Raw genomic sequence first — 21798 nt, forward strand, 5'->3', positions numbered from 1 at the left:
GTTTTCCGAATTTCACATTAATTTTTACAACAGCAACAACAAAACTACGCCATTGTATATTTGCATAAAAGTCGCATGTATACAAATCTTAATTGGCTGAGGATGACGTAATCCACATTTGGGTCTGAATGAATAAGAAAATAAAGCGTGCGTGCGTGCGTGCGTGCGCGCAGGCGCGCGGTCTCCCTTTTAAAGGCTCTTCAAAGCTTGCTTGGGAGCAAATTGCATCAGGGAGAATCGTCACCCAACTTTCATTCTTTCCAAGTGCTGAGATTGAATTAAAGGGCAAAAGGAGGGATGCTCTCCTTCGCTGCTTCGACTGCGGCGCTATTAAATTCTAATTAGAGATACGAAAGGGGGGCGCGGTAGTAGTGCAGGGAGGGGGGGGGGGGTGGGGGAGTCGGGATGGGGCGGGGGTGGGGGATCAATGATGCTGCAGCCCGGCCGGCCGGACGGGCCCAATGGACTGATGACTTATTGTCATGTAAAGCAGGGAGGCGGCAGTGGCAGGTTGGAGGAGGACGAAGGAGGCAGTGCGGCTTTTTTGTCCGCGCGACTTTCTGATGAGCTCGATATGCTCTGGAGACCTCCGGCAAGGCGGCTCATAGGGGGCTTTTCACAAAACGCGCCTGGGCTGCTATAAAGGAGGCCACTTCTGGAGCGGCCGCCGAGCAGTCAACATCGAGAAAAAAAAAAAAAGCCCAAACAAACAACAAAAACAACGTCACACGTCCTCCTCCTCATCTCCCGCCACCATAAACCGACGTCGGGATTCTTCATCTTTTGGGTCCCTTCCCAAATGTATAAAATGGAGTATTCTTACCTCAACTCGTCCGCCTACGAGTCGTGCATGGCCGGCATGGACACGTCGAGCCTGGCGTCGGCCTACGCGGACTTCAGCTCGTGCAGCCAAGCCAGCGGCTTCCAGTACAACCCCATCCGGACCACCTTCGGAGCCGGCGGCGGCTGCCCGTCGCTGGCGCCGGGATCCTGCAGCCTGGGCACGCTCCGGGACCACCAGAGCAGCCCCTACGCGGCAGGTAAGGCGCCTTTTGCACTTTTGCCTACACAAATGAAGGCATTTTGTGGCGGGCTGCGTGCGTGCGTGCGTGCGTCCGTGCGCGCCTGCGCCTTAATTCGGTTAGGCGCGTGTCACAGCCGAAAGCCTCCAACAGAATTAGCCTACAAGCCGCCGTAATGTGTTTACTTTGCGATGAGACGAATAATTAGATAAGCAAAGAGCAAAACTCATTATTGGCGCCCAAATTGGGAGTTACAGAATAGCGCGCGTGAAGGCGACGACTTGTGACAACTTGAGACGACTCGCGCACGCTTTTACGGGATCATTTTGGGACAGGGTTCAATACTTTTACGATGAAAAGATTATACATGGATGATCAGTGCGATGACGCAAGACTCATTTTGGACACAAATATACCACATTTGCCACTAAAAAACTGACAACGTCACGTGAGATAATGACGCACGTTTTTACTCCCGTTTTTTTTTTTTTTTTACGAATTTGGAACAGAATAAAAGTACACTCAAGATTAAAACTCACCTTGATGACCTGACATGCTTTAACAGCATCCAAGTTGTCTACAATTAACAACATGTCAGACTCTTACGCATGATTTTATTACGTAAGGCAAAAAGGACTCATTTCGGAGGGAATTAAAATGACATTTACGACTTAAAAACTCACATTGATGATCAGTGAAGTTGTGCAGCACAATTGAGACCAAATAAAAACGCATTTAAGATGAAAAGATGACTTTAAATAATCACATATTAGTTGGATGACGATGCAATTTTTTTTTTTGCGTACATTTGTAACAAAATTAACTCATTCACTGCCATTGACGGCTATCGACGTCAAAATTTCATTTGAACTATTTCTATTTAACATTTTTTCCCACTTTTGTTAACAAGAGTATGAAAACCTAAAAAAACATTTTTAGTGCACATTTAGAACAGATATAAAATGTGTTAACTAGTGAAGCCATTGGATTAATTATGATTAAAAAATGTAATCCCTGACACCCCTAAATTTTAATAATCTTTTCTAAAAAAAAAAAAAAAAAAAAAAAGATTATTAAAATAAAATAATAATTACAATTACTTAAAAAAAAAGACTTAAAATTAGGGGAGTCAGGTGATTTTAATTTTTTTTTAATTAATCACATGACTTAACTAGTTAACTCACGATTAATCACAAATTTTGTATCTGTTCTAAATGTACACTATTTTTGTTATAGGTTCTATACTCTTGTTAACAAAAGTGGAAAAAAATGTTAAACTAATAGAAATTGTTCAAATGAATTTTTGACGTCAAAGGCAGTGAATGAGTCAAATGAATTTTTGACGTCAAAGGCAGTGAATGAGTTAAACTATTTCAGGTTTTGAGACACAAAATTGAACACAATCCTATAATCGTGCTGCCATTGGATTAAGATTGAGATGATTTATTATGGAAAGACAAATAAGAAATACTTACCGGAAAGAATTGTGTTCGATGACGTCACTTGTGCTCCCGCCGCGCCGCAGTGCCCTACAAGCTGTTCACGGATCACGGCGGCCTGAACGAGAAACGCAAGCAGAGGCGCATTCGGACCACCTTCACCAGCGCGCAACTGAAGGAGCTGGAGAGGGTCTTCGCCGAGACCCACTACCCGGACATCTACACGCGCGAGGAGCTGGCGCTCAAGATCGACCTGACCGAAGCCAGAGTGCAGGTAAACGTCACAAAAAGGCGGGATTCTGATTTGAGATACGAGCAGCAAAAGACATATTTTGACAAGAGGGATTCAAATCTTAGGTTTGTTTATTTTCCCAAACTGGAGTTTGCTTTAAGTGGAAATGAATGGAATAGAACGGAATTGTCATCGGGTGTAAATGCGCTAATTGTTTACTAAAAAATGTTTGACAAATAAAAACAGCCGATTAAAAATGATATGATGAAAACGATATAATACGCGTCCGTTAAAAAAGCGCTCTTAGAGGTGCATTCCAATAAATTAGAATATCGTATATCTAATGATTGTCAATAATAAAAGTATTTTTACTTTGTATCCAAAAACATGACGTCATCAAATGTAAGCAACTGATCTCAAAACGGTATTTAAAGTGGATTTACATTGAACATATAGTTACTTAACTGCAGAGTAGGTTAGCAGGCGTTTATTTGGAACATGAAAAAAATAATTGGGGGGTGGGGGGGGGGCGAGGTGTGTTGTTAAGTAGGCTACACTAATTCATTTCGTTTTCAATAAATGCATTTTCAATATAATTATTGTAACAGCTGCCTACACTAACATTTAATGCATTTGACGCTAGCAAAAATTAAATAAAAAAAGTCACAAAATATGCAGTTAGCTTTTCGTTGGCATGCCGATCAACCAAATAGTCTGCAGAGTAGCAGGAATGTTGGCACTGAGTGGAAAGGAGGCCTTAAAACATTACAAATGAATTAAATTTCACGCAAATTGTAAAATGATTATGATTTTTTTTCTTTTTTCAAATAAAAAACATACAAATTTCAATAAGACTCGAATCAAATTAATATAGCCTTTTTAAAATTTAAGCTACTTATACTGCTGGGGTCAATTATTCAAGAGGCCTTACAAATGTAAAATATAAATACATTTAAAAACATTGAAATGATTATGACTTTTTTTCTTTCTTTTTACAAGGTTTTCACGCAAATACTATCGATATTTTTCAATAACAGTCGAATCAAATTAATTGTAGCCTTTTATTTTATTATTATTCCTGGATAACTACAGTTATTAACTTTAACTGCAGGGAGGGGGGGGGGGGGGGTTATGAGTGGTCAAATGCAAAAAAATAAAATAATAATAATAATGATTAAGTTTTTTTCCCCCCTTTCTTTTTACAAGGTCTTTTTTATTTTTATTTTGCATAACTTTAGCTATACTGCAGGGGGGGGGGGGGGGTTAATTAGCGGTCGATTAATCAAGAGGCCTAACAAAGGCAAAATATAAAATATAAATACATTTAAATGATTATGACTTTTTTCTTTCTTTTTACAAGGTTTTCACGCAAATACTATCGATAGTTTTCAATAACAGTCAAATCAAATTAATTGTAGCCTTTCAGGCAATTATTGTATTTTAGCCCCAAACTGTCCTGGTACTGACTAATAACGGATTTGTGCTCTTTCGCAGGTTTGGTTCCAGAACCGACGTGCCAAGTTCCGCAAGCAGGAGCGCGCCGCCGCAGCCGCCGCGGCCGCCGCCAAGTCCAATTCGGGCAAGAAGTCGGACCCGCGGGACGACGACAGCAAAGACGCCAAATCCACCGACCCGGACAGCACGGGGGGCCCCAACCCGCTGCCCACCTCCAACTGCGGCGGGCCCAGCCCGACCGGCGTGCAGGTGAACGGCGGCAACGGCGGACAGGCGGAGGTCGGCAAGGGCGCCGTGTCGTCCGGCATGGGGCTGGGGGTTGGGGTGACAGGGGTGACGGCGTCCAGCCAAGGCTGGGCCGCCGCCCCGGGGACCATCACCTCCATCCCGGACTCGCTGGGTGGCCCGTTCGCCAGCGTGCTGTCGTCCTTGCAGAGACAGAACGGAGCCAAGGCCGCCTTGGTAAAAAGCGGCATGTTCTAATTGAGCGCACGCGGACTGACACTCACGGCGGCGGACATTAGACAGTCAAACCTGCTTTTGTTTTGTCTCCCTCATGTGTGGCAAAAAAAGAAAAAGAAAAGAAGAAGACATTTTCATGGCACATTCGGCAGTTTTCAGCAACGGAAAAAACAGCGGTGCCGAAAATAACTTTGACCTAACTGTTGTTTGAGTGTTGGCGAGCTAACATGACGTCATTTGCATTATTTGACAGATTACAATGTTTACCCTGGAACAGATAAATGTGTTCCGATGTGTCACACACCTTAAGTTTCATCAAGATCCTGCAATGGCAATTATTGAGGGATTCAACTAGCTATGCGGCAAAGCGCATAGTTTTACCAAGACCCATTTGGACTAGTTTTGATTTCTTTGGTATTCGAACAACCGCATAGTTTATTACGAACTTGAATTTTAGCTACAGGGTTTTTTGCTTTTGTTTTTGTGGACTGCCGCATAGCTTGAGCATTTATTTTGGGACGGCATTTTGGGGCAATTCCAACAACCATGCAGATGACCGTATAATTTTATCAAGAGCTTGCATTTTATCTGGGCTAATTTAGTCGATTTTTGAGGATTTAATAACTATGCGGCCAATCCTGTAGTCTCATCAATAGCCTGCTTTTTATATCTTGGGTTGATTTTGAGGAATTGAGTCCACTATGTGGACAGCCACATACCATAGCCTTATTATTCTATGTACAGTATTGGGGTTAATTAAGATTTTTGCAGGATTAAACCAACTATGCGGGCAACTGCATAGTTTTATCAACAGCCATCATTCTATGGGAATAGTTTTGATTTTAGTCTATCTTTAAAATTAAACTATGTGGACAGCTGCTTAGCATTCCCCATTTTGCATAACCCAAGTTTGATTAAAGCAGAACTGACCCAATTACACGACAAACTGCATAGCTTTATCCACAGTTTGCGTTCATCTTGGATAGTTTTGATGACAGTAGAATTTTTGTTGCAGGATTGGACCTTACTATGCGGTCAACCATATAGATTTATCAAACGCCTGCATTTTGGTGGTCATTTTGATTTTAGCGGATTTCTGAGGGAATAAACTATGCGGAAAGTCACATAGTTTAGTTTGCATTAATTTGGATTCAACCCAACTATGTGGATGACCACATTACGTAATCCAGTTTTCAGATTCTTTTTTTTGTGTGATTCTTTACATTTCTCAATATAATAATGAAGAAAAAAAGGCACAACCCTCCAACGCCCCCCGTGACCCCCCCCCCCCCCAATGGACATGAATCTATGTTTCGTGCATCTTTCTACTGCAGTGTGTTTGTGACTCCAATTGTAAAGTGTTAATATGTATTCTCGTCTCCTAATAGTTGAACCATAGAATTGTACTAGTCTTCATTTTAAGTCGGATTCCCTAAGAATTTATTTTTGGCAAAAAGGGAATGTATGCAAATGTTGTATTTATTTGGATATAATTTGCATGTCGTCTCTTCGTTTTTTTTTTTTTTTTTTTTTAATCTCCCACTTTGTTGTGGGCGTTGTTGTCTGGAAGGTTATTTATACGTTCTGTTAGGTACTGGATGCTTATATTTAAGAAGGGAATATTTCTACGTGTGCACATAGTTTTCCAAGGCATTGAGATGGTTGTTGATGATACAAAAAAATAATAATTATAGCAAAAAAAAAACAAGGGGTTGGTCATGTTTTTGTTGTCAGCTTCAGTGAGTGAACAACGTACACAATAACAAATACAAGAAACACAACGGGATAGATTCCACGGACTTCCGGGTTTCACAGATCAGCGCCGTTTCCGGTCATGTACCAACACTCGCATCCCCACCAACCGCGCCCTCCGCCCAGGGCGTCTCAGATCTCTGAAATGCTTCAGACAACTGAGACAGACACACTACACACTCGCACCCGTTGACGGGAACGCGCAACCGAGGGCGGAAGCCGCAAACACTGCCGATGGCCCACACGTGGCAAACAGCACTGACGCGTGGAATCCGGAAGTCGGAGGTTTTCCCCCATATTTAACGCGGGTGTCAATTATGCCTTTGAAGTGAATTGATTTTCAATAATGAAAAGTTTGACCTTGATTTCAGGTGGAAATTAAAAATGTTGGCAGCAGCTGTTGCATCACAAAAACCTAAATGGACAAAATATGCAAATTCTCAAACAAACATTCCATATTTGCTTATCAAACGAGTTGACAGCTAATAGACATGCTGAACAGTTCTGATCCTTAAAAAAAAAAAAAAAATCAATCAAATCAATCAAACACATCGCAATCTAAATGAGAACAACAACAACAAAAAGCCTGATCACGTTCCAATAATATAGAAAAATAATTTCATGTGTTATTATTTTTCTTATTTGAGAATTTGGTTGATCTGCGCAGGGGAAGGTATGGCAAAAAATATTAATACTTCAATAAAAATAAGGAAGACTCAACATTTAAGCAACAGGTGTATTAATACCATAAAAGTTCAAAGTCAAAGAATATAATTTAAAAAATGACAAAATTAAAATTGCTAAGTGCATGGAAATAAGGCTTAATTTTGGTCGTGAGCAAATATATCGAATAGATTTGTCTTCTTTCGCAATCCAATGAGGTCTGATACAATTACACAATTTAAAAATGGCCGACAAAAATATGATAGTAAATATATAAAAAACCTGCATAAAATGTAGAGAAACATACTAATCCATACTTACATACGAGTCCATAATATAAAGTGAATCCTCCCTTTTGACATGCATCGAGCTGTTTGCAATATTTGGACTCTTCCCCCAAATGGTGAGAAAAATTTCCGAAGAAGACAAAACAAGGTGCTGACTTTGGATGGTTTTATTTATAAACGCATTAACACAGTGAATGAAAGGATACATGGAAATGTGTTGATAGTGTTCAGGTGACTATTACAATAAATACACAAGAAAACCTCGGCGCTAAAATAAGAAGAGAAGCTGAGGAATACCGAGAGAGGAAAATTCTCAACAACACCGGGAAGCACAGCAGCTATTGCTTTACTTTTTTATACACTTTTCTTTTTGTTACAGCATCTTTTGGTTTTAGGCTTAAACGTGCATTTTGATTTTCACACTGCCCAGCTTTCAAAATGCAAACGAAGCAGAAAAAAAAAAGTTGGCATACGTTTCAATTGACCTTTCGCTCAGACCAGCTTAGCTACACAAAAAGCTTTACACACAGCGCGCCTGCCATGGTGGACGACCGCATAGCTTTATCCACATTTCCTGGGCTAGTGTGGATTTTTGCACAATTCTCCCGGCTATGTGGCCAACCGCATAGATTATCAAGCACTTATTTCATTTTCATTTGGGTTGGAAAGGATTTTATGAGGGCTTCAACTGACTATGCGGTCAGCCTCATAGCTTCATCCACTTTTGAAGTTGACTTTTGGATTTTTGTGGTTGAGCTATGCAACCGAATGCATGGCATTATTCAAGGTTGGCATTCATCTGGGCTGGTTTTAATTTGAGTAATTTTTTCCAGTAATACAACTTGCTATGCAGACAACCGCATAGCTTTATCCACCTTATGCATTTTCTGGGCTAGTTTGAATTTTTGTACAATTCACCTGAATATGCGGCCAACCGCTTTCTTTTTATCAAGCGCCTGTATTTAATTTTCATTTGGGCTAGTTAGGATTTTATCAGGGCTTCAACCGGCTATGCGGACAGCCTCATAGCTTCACTTTTGTAGTTTGGATTTTTGAATTTGAGCTATGCGACCAAATGCATTAGCCTCATCCAAGGTTTGCATTCATCTTGGCTAGCTTTAATTTGAGTACATTTTTTTCAAGCTTTCAACTGGCTATGCGGATGACTGCATAGCTTTTCCCAGAACCTAAAAAAAAACGGGAGGGAGGGGGGGGGGTGCATTCAGCCTTTGAGTTACTCACATAAAAGAACAAACACATGCAAAACTTGCACCACGAACGTGTCGGCCGTCTGATCTGCAACGCGATTGGCCACTCCACATTTCCGAGCGGCGCAGTTTAAGCGAAAGGTCAATTGTCCCGTCCCGCATATATTTCTCAAAATGGACAACGAGTGCATTCAATCACTGCAAAATCACGGAGGCGGCAAAGTGGACGACGACTTGCAATGAAGGAGTTTGGAGGGCGATGACAGTTTGGCCACTTTTCTCCTTCACACACACCCCAAAAAAATAACAAACATTAAAAAAAATGTTTTTGTTTGCTGCGTCGTCATCCTTTTGTTCCTAAGGCACGTTAAAGTAGCGAGTCCAGTTATTGCCCTCGTGAATTACATTCAAAGCGTGTGTGTCAGTGGAAGCCTTGTGGATTATTTGGATTATAGTAACAATTTGTTTTCATTACTCAAGATTTATAATTCAGTGCTAATCCAAAACCATATTTGCCTTGGTGGAGGTCCAGTATTGCACATAGCAAAGGTTAATTTGCATATTTCATTTTGTATGGTTTTGGCAGTGACAGAAAACGGACGCCGTTTGGTGAAAAGCAGAAAAAAAAAAAGATGCCTGAATCCGATTAAATCCAAATAAAGTACACGTGAATGAACCGCACTTGCTTTATGTGGAACTGAATGATGATTGAAATCGATTGTGCTTCATTAAATGGCAAATATGAGTGAGCGATTATTATGACTGTTGCATATTGTATATGGATGAAAAATGTTGGTTGCACGGGAGGGCAGGGCTTGGCAGGTGATCAGGTTCAACTTGACCGGAGGCGTCACAAGGTGGTCGGCTGTCCGGCCGCTTGGGGAGAAACGTGAGAGACGCAATCGTTCAGCGAGTGGCGACAGACGGCAGGTGAAGACGAGTTCAGAGGTCATTGCACAAAAAAAACAAACTCGTGATCAGAATACTTGGAAAAAACGTTTTGTCAAACCATACATTTTTCATCAGAAAAGGTTCCTTCCTTAACCTTTTAACCCTAACGCATTTAAAAAAAAAAAAAAAGAATTATGATGTAATACATTTTGATCAGATTCATAACAAGGCAATAAGATGAGTACACTGGATGTAAACGTGTAGAAAATGGTCATGTGTGGTAACGATGTCGGTCGGGTGTGAGCAACTCACAGCGGGAGCGAATGTAGCACTGGTGGCAGTTGAGGAGGCCGCTCCGGATTCGCACGTCAGTGCCCGTGGACGTGTCCCCTAATTGGCCCTTGCACACGCCGCACTGACCACAACATCAACAACAACAATGCAGTCAACCCCTCCCACACACGCGAACCCGGGGTGAAATGGCTTCTTCTTCACTAACCTTAAAGCAGTCGATGTGAAAGTAGAGGCTGAGGGTCTCGATGATCATGGCGGCCCCCTTGCCGAGCGGCTGCCCGCAGCTGGAGCACAACTTCTTGCCGCTGACAGACCTACACCGCCATAACATTAGTAACAGTGAGCCACATGCTGCTTCACCAAGTCCCAAAAAAAAAAAAAAAATGCAGCTCTAGAGTTTCCATGAGGCGGACGAAAGCATCGGGACACTCTTAAGTCGACCGAAAAGTGAACATGGACGATCAACGCGTTGGTATCAGAGTGTTTTGCTAAGTGTCCCAATACTTTTGTCACTTTGTTTAAGAACAATAAACGTGGATGCAAAGCACAAAATGGCGGCGATGAGGATACCTGTTGGGCGGTGCGTCCATAGAAGGCGGAGGGGGCTTGGGGGGGCTGCGTCCCGTGTTAATAACGCTCCTGAAAAACGGGCAGATCGTTGCGGGGTTCAACTGACCATGTGACCGACTGCGGAGCTCGCATTGATCGGGGTCATTTTGTATTTTTGAAGAATTGAAACAACTATGCGGGCGACTGCGTGTCGTTATCCAGAAGCTGCTGGAAAATCAACTGACATGAATGAGAGACACTGCAGCCAAGATAAAAAAAAGCTTGTTTTCCTCCCATGAACAGGAAGACAAGTGCTTGGCGCCACCTGCTGGCCAAACGTAGCAACTGAAAGATTGCAGCTCATCACAATGAAGGCCTCAAATGAGTATCACAAGCGCACTACTGTTGCCATGGTTACACTTCTCTCTCACCAATATGTCAAACATACAGTGACGAGGCAGGAAGCTTTTTTTTTTTTTAAACGACAGACTGAAGGAAAAGCATTTAAAGACCGCTTAAACGCACACACGTTCATCACACACCTGCGTTCTCCCGCAGGCCGGGCCGGCTTGTCGGCGTCTTGCCGCTTCTTGGCCGGCGCGGAGGTCTTGGTGGCCGTTTGGTGAAGCTTCTGGCCATTCTGAAGGCAGCTATTCTGACTCGGCGAGCTGAAGATGGCCAACGTAAAAGACGTCACAACGTAATATTTGTCCTCATTCGGGCGAATGATGAGCTGGAGCCTAAAAACTCAGCTGACTTTTAGCGAGAGAAGTGGGAGACAACCTGGACTGGTCGGCACCAGAGATGGGAAAAGTACTGACATTCTCTACTTGAGTAAAAGTACAATTACTTGTGTAATTAACAACTTTGGTAAAAGTACTCACTCAAATAATTACTCAAGTAAAAGTAAAAAGTAAAAAAAAAAAAAAGTACAGTAAAGTTGTTCTAATCTAGCCAATTGCACGTCATGTGATCGCGTGTCATCGAGCCAATCACAAGCTGGGACGTACGGCACCATGTGAAACGCTTCATATTATTGGCGGAGCCAGGATACATTGACGGCTGCTTTTTAGTAATTGAATTGTTTACATGCATTTAAAAAACAAAAGTAACGATCTTGTTTTCAAAATGTACAGAAAGTAAAAAGTACAGATACTCATGTTAAAATGTAACAGATAAAATTAATTTAAGTAAAAATAAATAATCAGGAAAGTACAAAGTACTGGGAAAAAACGACTCAAGTAAAGTAACAAAGTATTTGTACTTGGCTACTTCCTGTCCTGGTCGGCACATAAAGACAAACAAGCATTCAGACTCACATTCCCACTTATGGACAATTTAGACTCTTCAGTGAATCTAATTTTGCATAATTATGGGATGTGGAAAGAAAACATGGGAGACCGTGCTGAGTTTCAAACCCAGAACCCGGGAAGCGGATGCACTAACCACTAAGTCACTGTGTTAAAAATTGTGTGTAAATATTTCTAGTCAGAACATGAACGCAGCAGTAAAGTCATAATAAAATAATTTTTTGGGGGAAAAATACTTTTAAGCCATAAACACACACAAACAAAAAAACAATCCAAAGAAAAACAATTAATAAATAAAAATAAAAAATAAATAAAAAACAGCGGTCCCATCTTATCCTGTAATGTTTTTGTGTGTGTTTTTGAATGGATGCGTGGACAAACAAACCTCTTTGCTGTCCTGACGCTGTCGTCGGCCGAGCTGATGTCGCTCGTCCTGCTGTTTTCTCGCAGTCTTCTCTCCACGCTCACCGCACTTTCCTTCTGTTAGCCAATCAGAAATAGACCGCCGTTAGCTGGCCGACCAATCATTTGGTTCGTCGGAACATTACGACTTTTTGTCTTGAAAAACAGATTTGAGAACACACAAACTAATAAACAAAAGAGTTGTTCACCAAATTGCTTTCCAGTCGCTCTTGTTTGCGCTTCCAGTCAGCGAGCGAGCGCACGATGGTGTCCTGGCCTTCAGAAGTGGGCGTGGCGGACGGTTGTGGAGTCAGGGGTGCGACCGTCTCTTCAAGGATTCGCCGTTCCTGACGTGAGGGTAACGTTGGAGCAGTCAACAACATGGAAGCTCAGTGAAACCCTCCATAGAAAAAATGCACCACGCCTGCTATGGAAAACATCCACAAAATCATGTGACACTTCCATTTGTTTACTAGTGACATTAGGGCTGCTCGATTATGGAAAAAATAATAATGCTGATTATTTTTGGCAATAATTAAAATCACGATTATTCAAGCAATTATATTTCTTTTTGGTAGAAAACAAGAAAATGTTTAAGCATTTAAAAATATTAAGACCAATATACAAAAAAAAAATAGAAAACACTATAATTATGTAAGTTGCTTTTGGACCAAACAGAATTTATAACAATATTCATTAATTTATCTATTTATGTTGGCAAAAACTTGAAGTTGGAGCTTGTGCACTTTACAGTAGGACGATCATTTATTTTTTGGTACAAATCAAGAAAATGTTTACAAAATTTAAATAATTAAATGTAAAAATATTAAGACCAATTAATATATATATTTTTTTTAGAAAACACTATAATTATGTAAGTTCCCTTTGGACTAAACAGAATTTATAATAATAATATTAATTAATTAATTAATTAATTTATGTTGGCAAAAACTTGAAGTTGGAGCTTGTGCACTTTGCAGTAGGACGATAGTTTATTTTTTGGTACCAAACAAGAAAATGTTTACAAATATTAATTAATTAAATTAAAAAATATTAAGACCAATTAAAAAAAACTAGAAACACTATAATTATGTAAGTTCCTTTGGGACAAAAAACATACCTTATAATAATATATATTATTTTATTTATGTTGGCATGTTTGGCACAAAACAAGAAAATGCTTTAATGTAAAAAACAAAACAAAAATATTAAGATAAATAAAATTCTTTGAAACACTATAATTTTGCAAGTTCTTTTAGATGAAACAAAATGTATTAAATTAGTTATTTTAACATTTAAAAAAGGTGCAAATGTATAAATTTAACTCTTTGACTGCCAAAAACGTTAAATAACGTTTAGTAAAATCCTATGGAGGAGTGCCAAAGACGTTAAAAGACGTTTGTTTCAAAACAGAGGTGAAACTAACCATTTTCTATTGTTGATTACTGAAAAACGGAATAAGGTAGAAACAAACTTTTTTTTTCTGATGAAAGATGATAGTCCAATCTTTCATTTGGTAGTATGTGTGTTTCCATAGTCCAAACACATAATTTTCTATGGACCTTGAAAGATCAGTCAAAATGCTTAAAATCGGCTGGCACCCACGGCATCCCTTTTCTGAAAACGTCTGGCAGTCAAAGTTAAACAACTCAAAAATTACTATTATTTTTTTATGATTGAAATTGAATTTTGATTAATTGCATAGCTGACAACTTCACTCAGTGCTGTTTCTTGTTTAACTTCACAAATAGATGGACTGAAACGTAAGAAAAAAAAAATGCTCCCACCTCCTCATGGTAGCGCTTCTCCTCCTGGGCAACCTCCCTCTGGGCCTTCTCCCACTCCCCCTTGAGCTTCTCCTGCTCCCGCTGGTACTTCTCCTGTTACCACGGCAACACACCACATGCATACATACATACATACAGAAGAAGAAGAAGAAAAGACATTTGGCAAATCATGTCGGAGGTGTGTAAGAAATGGAATTACAATATCATCGAATGTTGGCTTGTCAGGAGTGAAATGTAAAGGAAAAGAAGAAGAGGAGAAGCAGGCAAGAGCTGAACATGCAATCAGGCTTCCGAGGAAAGTTCCACTTAAAAATGTCAGCCTTGATAAAGATAACAACATGGTGTCTTCAGGCTTTTGGACACACGGCAATTCTCATTTTAAAGGCCTTTAATTTGAAAAGTTGAATTGAAGACACTTTGAGGCCCCAATGCTCCATTTCGAGTGACACTAAGAATTTGTTTAATGAAACGTGCATTATGATCTTTGTAATGACATTTTCAGACTTGAATCGGAAGCCTGACGACAGAATCAAAGAGCAGGACAAACAACTACGGGGATAAAAAACACAACCAGCACAGTGATGAGCCACACATCCGTCATCGGAGGTCAGAAAAGCCTTTTTCTCACTGAGCTGTTCTGCGCAAGGGCGCCCTCTGGTGGTGGCAGCGGCACACCAGCGGATGTTAACATAAATCAACGTTCTGATCATAAAAAATGGCTGCAAGCTTTCAAAGGAGCAATGGAATGCGGTTAATCAGCTTTCTTTGACATTTTGCGCGTTTAAGGTCACGGTTTGGAAGCAGCAGCTTGCAAGCGCAAATAAATGATAACAAATCAAAACAAAATACACTACTTTAACTTGACAAACTCAAAAATGGAAGAATAGAAAATAATGATAAAATGCTGGCTTAATATTTTAAATGCTGCATTTACAATTACAAATAAAATGACATAATATAAAAATTAGGGGTGTCAAAAATAGTGCATTAATTTTGAGTTAATTTAAAGTTTCTTTTAACGCTCGATTAAATATGATTGCCCCTAACTTGGAAAGCCTGCACTGGGGGAACTCCAGTCGCAACACAGCAGACACGTCCATGTCAAAATTTTTGCATTAATGCATATTTGTGGAAACTGGGATCAAGTTGTATTTTACAATTTTAAAAACCTGCACAAGTTACTTCATATTAAAGATTAGATCGCTCTTAATATGAAAATAAAAATGCAATGAGATGTCACCAATGTTTTACAAACACAATTATGCCATCTAGTGGCAGAATAATGACCTCAGCACAAATCAATATCACACTCGTTTTTCATTTCAACTAAATTTGATGAATTATTATGAAATTACTATATCAATGACAACAAGATGCAGCCATATTTCTATTAGTTTAAGTTTTTTTCCACTTAAGTTAAGAGTATGATAACTACATTTAGAACAAATATAATATTTGCGATTAATCTTGAGTTAACTATTGAAGTCATTTGATTAACTATGATGGACATTTTTAATCGCCTGACACCCCTAATAGAAAAAATATTGAAAATAATTGTTTTTTTAATATATATGTACAGTTGTAAAACAAAAATCTTTATTTCTGAAAGAAATCCCCGAAATTCACTCCTAGCAGAGCTGCCGGTTGCCTCATGCGCCATGCTCGACCTGGCGACCTCTACCGTGTACCTGCAGCAGGCGCTCCTGCTCTTGCTGCCACCTTTCCTGACGCTTTCGCTCCTCCTCCGGGTCCCAGGACCAGCGGTCGGCCCGCCTGGCCTGGGGCGACGCCGGCACCGAAACCTGACGGGATGTCGCCACCCCCATCGACAACAACATGCACCCATAAAACCCAAAGCACAGAAATCGTCATGCGCACACACACACACCCACATACGGAGGAAACAAAATGGAGGGCAGAAGACAGATAGTTGGTCTACCACAACAGCACTAGTCCAATGCTAGCCAATCCACTCCTACTGAAGGACAAAGACAGAAAAGGACAGAGGTGACCAGAGGTGACCAGAGGTTCGAGGAAGTCACATTTGTGCAAGTCGAAAACGTCACGTCTCAAATTAAAGTGCGACCCCATTAAATGTCAAGCAAGTCGAGTCAAGTCATTACTTGGCTTAACCCTGGATAACCTATGGGGTCAAATTTGGCCCCTATAAATTCTGCTACTCAAATAACAAAGACCTTTATTTTTTTTTCCAACAGTAATTTTGTCCCTGTGTTCTGATTGTACATTCAAAATCCAGTTCTAAAATGCAAAAAATAAAACAAAAAATATATATTGTTCCATGTAGCTGTGTATTTGAGTGATCATTTTCTTAAATTCTAAATAGTTTACTGACAGTTTTTGTTATTCTGATTTTTCGAAATGATACCCCTAAATCCCAAAAGGGTCAAATTTCGCCCTAATCCTAAATGAGGGAATAAAGGGTTAAAATTGAAAAAACATATATTTTGGTGTTCAGTGAACTTATAGCAGTCATTTAATGTATAATTCATAATTTTCCCAAAAAGAAAAGGGTTCTTGGGTTCTCCAGGGTTAAGATAGTCGTAAGTCCGATACTCTTGCTTATGAAAATTCCAGCTTCCAATAATGTCGAGCGAGATGAGAATCAGCGTAGAGTTTGTATTGAAAAAAAAAAAGTTGATTGCACTCACGTTGCTGTGATGATCCGTCTGCGCCTTATCTGCAGAATGTACAACAAACGCCAACAACCAAACGTTAGTGATGCAAGATTATGGTGTTGAATCTTTGGCAATTAAAAAGTACAATTACCTGCAAAGAACTCAGAGCGTAAATTCGGGTTGCTGCTTGTCAGTGTTGAGCGGGTGCTGTTTTTAAAACCTAAGTGGAAAAAAAAAAAAGTGGTTGAAGTCATCACATCACAGCTCATTTAGCGCGTTTGTGTTTGTGTGTGTGTGTCAAGTCACATTCTGTTGCTGTAATTGGTAGAACCTCCGCTTTCTTCTGGTTGGTCTCCAGGTGACTGTCGATGCTCGTCTACAGATTTGACAGAATCATTAATAGGATGGATGGACGACATGTTGAATTAGGGAGGATTTTTAATGGCTTACCGATGAAGTCACAGAGTGCGAGGCAAGCCCCGATTGACACAATGAGACGGTCTCTTGTTTGGCTTCTGCAAAGACATGCAGTTGTGTTCACTGCCATGATCTGCTCCACTCATTTCAAAAAGTGTCATAAAGCTGGTGACGAAGTGTCACATTGATACTAGTTACTTTTTTTTTTTTGTTAATGGTTGTGAGGGACTGAAAAGTCATAAAAATTTGCAAACATGAAAACACTGAGTAGTCGTCCCATTCTTGCGAGACCCTAGCTCCACCCACGGTTACCATGGTAACAGATGGAATCACACCACCCAGACTATGATTTTGACGAGTTAAAGTTAATTGTGCCGCATTTATTTATCCTTCCATCGGATTTTGACAGAAGAATGTCAGACGTTTTACTAACGCGCCAAGGAACTGTTAAAATAAAATAAAATGCATTCTGCAATATGGCAGATCTACAAGTAACCAGATGGGGGCAGTAGAGCAGCATGTGACTCAGACCTGCAGATGTTTGGAGGTGCGACGCTGATTCACTTTTTTTCTCCACTGGAGCAGATGCTGACTGCCTTCCACTCGCCCTCTTGAAGAAGGAGTCCTCGGGCTTCTGTAATTCCTAATAAAAATAAATAAATATGAATCCTATATATTTGCATATTATTTCACATTGCATATCATTGGAATAAAAATAATAATAATTGAGATTTGAAGATGTTTGGCAGGGAACGGGTTCATAATAAAGATAATAGAATAAGCCACAGTTTTACCACTGGCAATGAAGTGGGCCTGCTGGGTGGCGCGGAACTCGGAGCGACTTCCTCATCCTCGGCGTTGGCGAACCTCGGCTTTCCTTCTACTGCCGAGGCGCCGGCATTGCGGGCCGTAGTTATGGGTGATGAGGACGGTAGGAAAACGGGAGAGGACTCCCTTCCTCGACTAACGGGCGCGGCAGGAGTCTCCTCTGCTCCAGCGTTGCCGTTGACCGGCAGCAAAACGTCGGCCTAGAACGGATGGATTGATAAAAGGCAGCATGAAATGAAACGTGATAAATTTCTACAAAACACAAACACACGCACAATTTCAACGTGATATGATGCTAGTTCTCTCATGAAACAGTGCGGGCCCTAATGATGCCTTGGTGGAGGTAATGAGAACTACACCTGAAACGAATCTGGTGCTAAAACCCCACTTGTGTCTTCATTTGTGCTGGGCCAGCGCACCATTAGCTTATGCATGCAGACTTTAGCAGCAAGCGGGCCTCCGAGACAAAGAGGCACTGCTAATATATGTGCGAGGAGGCTCCTTGTGAACGTACCCCGTTCCGCGACCCCCCCTATATACCTCCACCTTCTCATCCGTCTCCAAGCAGCTTGTGTGGGCCGTCTTTGTGCGCCGGGGAGCCCACTCCACATCGAGAGGGCCCTTCGCCGGCAACTTCTTAAGTCAATAGGGAACACAAGGCTCCATTCAAAGTGGGACTGGGACGCCTGACAAGACATTCCAGAGAAGCACTTGGCTACATTTAGCCCGGTAGCGACCATCAATGCCCAACATTTTTACCCGATAAAATATGGTCATCATCAAATTTTTTCTTCTTTCTGTAATACCGTCAAATGTCACAAGATGGCACTAAAGCCCTGGCAGACAAGGAAAGTAATAATTTTTGTAAATTAACTCATTTGCTCCCAAAAACGTATAAATATGTTCTATTTTAAATATTACCATGCTCCCATGAGAGACCTATGTCTTAGGATGTCCCGTCGTAGGAGCTGGCTGAAGTGGCTGGGGAGAGGGAAGTCTGGGCTTCCCTGCTAAAGCTGCTGCCCCCACGACCCGACCCCGGATAAGCGGAAGAAGACGGACGGACGGACCATGCTCCCAAAGACATATTTATACATTTTTTTAAATGTTTTTTTTTTTTAAATGCTAGAGCATACAAAAGGCTTGATGCAGCCTCTAAACTGAAGAGGGATATTTGAAGAATGGTAGTTATTATAAAAACGGCCAGCAGGTGGCAGCAGAGTATAAGAGACCACATGTTGCAACAAGCTCATTTGGCCAGTGTTTTCAACAGATTTGTGAATAATGATTAACCTTAGCTATATTCTACAGCAATTTCTGGACTATAAGCCGCTACTTTTTCACGTGCATTCCACCCTGCGGCTAATACAAAGGTGCAGCTTATCCATCAGATCACAAGCGGCGCACGATAAAGGAAGCGCAAGAGCGTCAGGCAGAGTAAAACAAACCAAGTGAGCTCAAATAACGTAGGACAGACAGAACGAGAGCGAGACAATTTCCCAAAATCCAGTAAAACAGCCGGGAGCGAAGGGGGTTGCTTCAGTGAAATCGATTGGAGTGAATGAGTTGAGTTAAAAAAAAAACCTCAAAATTTGAAAATGTACCATAGCATCAAACTGACCTTGCTGGACCAGGGTTCCGGCGTAGCAGGCCAGGACTGTACGTAAGGCTTGGACGTCAGCAAAGGCAGCGACTTGGGGGACAGCGGCCGGTTGGACGGCGGCTCGGACGAGCGCGAGCGGATCGGTGGCCTTTGCGGCGCCGAGTCTCTGGACCACTCTTCGATTTGCGCCTCCACCGTGGACGTGAACCTGGGGGCCTGGGCCGGGGCCGACTGTTGCCGCAGATACTTCAGGGGCCCGTCGGGGTCGGCGTCCCACGGCTCGGAGGTGGTCGGCGAGGGCGAGAGGGAGATGGGGAAGCCCGAGATGGACGGGTCGGCCGAGATGCTGCGGTCCAAGACCTTGGGCAGCTGCAGGCGCTCCAAAACCGTCTCGCTGATGGAGAAGCGCTGAGCGTAGCGCTGGAGGACGCAGGACGCCTCCTCGGGGGTTTTGGCTCTCCGGTAAGCTGCCCGCAGCTCCTCCTCGCGACGTTCCCTGTGGACACCAAAAAAGGAGGAAAGCAGTATTTTGTCAACAAATGATTTTGGATCTTCTGTTTGTCAGCGTTTGGCTCATCTGCAATACATTTAAAGTCCTTTGGCTCTATTTTTGTTCCAAGCGCAAGTCTGTTTTTTGGTGGTTTCGTAGACACGTGCCGTTGTGGGAGTGAACACAGCCAACTTGATTCCCTGCCAAACAAAGCGTCTCCCCTCATTGCGTGCAGGAGAGGACCGAGGAATCCATGGCAGAACTACAACAGACTCGGAGTAAAGAAAAAAAAAATCTGCTTCCTGTCACCAAATCGCGGTGCGCTGGGTATATGTAATAGAAAATGCCCTCGGTCCACCTGAGCGTAGCATGGTCTGTGAAATTCCCCAAACTTCCCCAGACTTGGCCCCGAACAAAATGGAAGCTGTGCCTGTCTATAGATAACATTTGCGTGTGTAACCTTAATTTGGATTTCCTGTTCCTGTGGATGCATTTGAGTCTCTGGTGCTGTTTAACAAGACATTAACATTAATAAAGATATAGACACTGCTACATTAGCTTCTAGCTAGCCACAATCCCTTTTTTTTGCCAAATTTTTGTGAACAAAAGGACTTTTTTTTTTGTTCCTGTATCTTCTGTGAGGTGCATTTGAATGTTTTGTCATACACGACCGACGAATCTTTTCAGTGAACATGAGCGAATGGATTACTTCCTGAAGTGATTTGCTCTTTTGTTAGTTCATTCGAGCTCAGCCATGCTCATGCCGTCAGTCTTCGCGAACGACCAATAGGCAGCCAGCGTCAGATGGGGGGGTGGGATTTTACTGAACATACTAGCGAGGTGGGTGGGGGTTGGTTGTTGGAACGATTCGGTGAATAAATCTTTTGAACGGTTCTTTTTAATGAACTGATTCGAATGATTCAGTTCAATTAAAAGAACTGCCATGCCCATCACTAAGTGCATTTGATTCAATCGATCGGTTCAATTTGATGAAAGGGAGCACTGAGTATGAAGCTAAATAGACTGCTAGGTTAACCGCTAACTAGCTAGCTTGTTACTGGGTAGCTACGTAGCTTCCTTCATGCTTGTTACTTGTGTGTTATACATAAAACATTGTTTAAATTAAAACCTATTAGTGGCTGATTTAGTTAAGAGAGTTAAGAGTGTTTTGAACGTATGAATATTTCATTTCGTTTTATTAAGTTTATTTGACAGGGACAATGCAATCAGACAGTTACAAAACAAAGCTATTTAAATGGTTAACATATGCTTATACTGCCGTTCTCCATTTGAGACGCGCTGGACCTACTTTTCCTCCACAATCTCCCTGTAGGTCTTGATGCTCTTCCTCCTCTGTGACACGTACTCCCCTCCGGTCATCAGCTGCTCCATCAGCTTCCTCTCTTCCTCCTTCTTGATCAGGTCCTGAGAGATGCTGCGCCGGCGACTTTTCCACCGGGCCAGGTCCTGCCGCGCACAAACGACCATTGTTATTAGCTGTAACACTTCATTCTGTTGTTTGTGTAAAGGTCTGGTGTCCCCCTTAACTCATTCACTGCCATTGACGGCTATAGACGTCAAAAATTCATTTGACCTGTTTCTATTAGTTTAAATTTTTTTCCCACTTTCGTTAACAAGAGTATGAAAACCTAGATTTTTTTATTGTACATTTTAGAACAGATCGCCTGACGCCCCTAATTTTTAATAATCTTTTGTCTTTTTTTTTTTTTAAATTTCGTCAGGCGATTACATTTTTTAATTGTATTTAATTGCATGACTTCAATAGTAACTCCCGATTAATAACACATTTTATATCTGTTCTAAATGTACAATAATTCTATCTAGGCTTTCATACTCTTGTTAGCAAAAGTGGAAAAAATGTTTAACTAACTGACTAACTCATTCACTGCCATTGACGGCTATAGACGTCAAAAATTAATTTGAACTATTTCTATTAGTTTAACATTTTTTTGCCACTTATATTAACAAGAGTATGAAAATCTACATTTTTTTTGGAAATACAGATATAAAATGTGTGTTGAATTAAAAATTTTAATCGCCCGACGCGACT

General features: G+C 41.3%; 2 protein-coding genes across 5 annotated transcripts in view; one reads left to right on the forward strand and one right to left on the reverse strand.

Moving 5' to 3' along the window:
- The first annotated feature begins 735 nt into the window (after positions 1-735).
- phox2bb (paired like homeobox 2Bb) lies at positions 736-6166 on the forward strand. Its single transcript, XM_077578154.1, has 3 exons — positions 736-1040; positions 2548-2735; positions 4188-6166. Exons 1-3 carry the CDS (start codon positions 800-802, stop codon positions 4629-4631), a joined length of 873 nt encoding a protein of 290 aa, XP_077434280.1. The 5' UTR covers positions 736-799; the 3' UTR covers positions 4632-6166.
- A 1298-nt stretch (positions 6167-7464) lies between these two features.
- Positions 7465-21798, reverse strand: part of LOC144058891 (LIM and calponin homology domains-containing protein 1-like) — a 52876-nt gene continuing 38542 nt past the window's right edge. For 2 of the 4 annotated variants that reach the window (XM_077577521.1, XM_077577520.1), the window contains 17 exons: positions 21037-21194; positions 19256-19733; positions 17601-17834; positions 17338-17449; positions 16840-16904; positions 16696-16765; positions 16541-16609; positions 16423-16451; positions 15442-15555; positions 13754-13846; positions 12176-12313; positions 11950-12044; positions 10797-10922; positions 10276-10344; positions 9911-10019; positions 9724-9826; positions 7465-9396 (listed from right to left, as the gene is read on the reverse strand). In XM_077577521.1, coding sequence (XP_077433647.1) covers positions 9371-9396; positions 9724-9826; positions 9911-10019; positions 10276-10344; positions 10797-10922; positions 11950-12044; positions 12176-12313; positions 13754-13846; positions 15442-15555; positions 16423-16451; positions 16541-16609; positions 16696-16765; positions 16840-16904; positions 17338-17449; positions 17601-17834; positions 19256-19733; positions 21037-21194 — 2088 coding nt within the window. In that variant the 3' untranslated portion in view covers positions 7465-9370. Of the gene's footprint in view, positions 9397-9723; positions 9827-9910; positions 10020-10275; positions 10345-10796; positions 10923-11949; positions 12045-12175; positions 12394-13753; positions 13847-15441; positions 15556-16422; positions 16452-16540; positions 16610-16695; positions 16766-16839; positions 16905-17337; positions 17450-17600; positions 17835-19255; positions 19734-21036; positions 21195-21798 lie in introns of those variants that run through there. The other 2 variants (XM_077577522.1, XM_077577523.1) reach the window with 2 other exon arrangements.

This window comes from Vanacampus margaritifer, chromosome 10 (assembly GCF_051991255.1).
Source record: "Vanacampus margaritifer isolate UIUO_Vmar chromosome 10, RoL_Vmar_1.0, whole genome shotgun sequence".
NCBI lineage: Eukaryota > Metazoa > Chordata > Actinopteri > Syngnathiformes > Syngnathidae > Vanacampus > Vanacampus margaritifer.

What these genes read in the sequence shown, in the direction of transcription:
- phox2bb (XM_077578154.1), top strand. Translation starts at nt 800, where the DNA reads ATGTATAAAATGGAGTATTCTTACCTCAACTCGTCCGCCTACGAGTCG. An exon ending in GAGCAGCCCCTACGCGGCAG is followed by an intron (nt 1,041 to 2,547) that starts GTAAGGCGCCTT and finishes GCCGCGCCGCAG; the next exon opens with TGCCCTACAAGCTGTTCACG. An exon ending in TGACCGAAGCCAGAGTGCAG is followed by an intron (nt 2,736 to 4,187) that starts GTAAACGTCACA and finishes GCTCTTTCGCAG; the next exon opens with GTTTGGTTCCAGAACCGACG.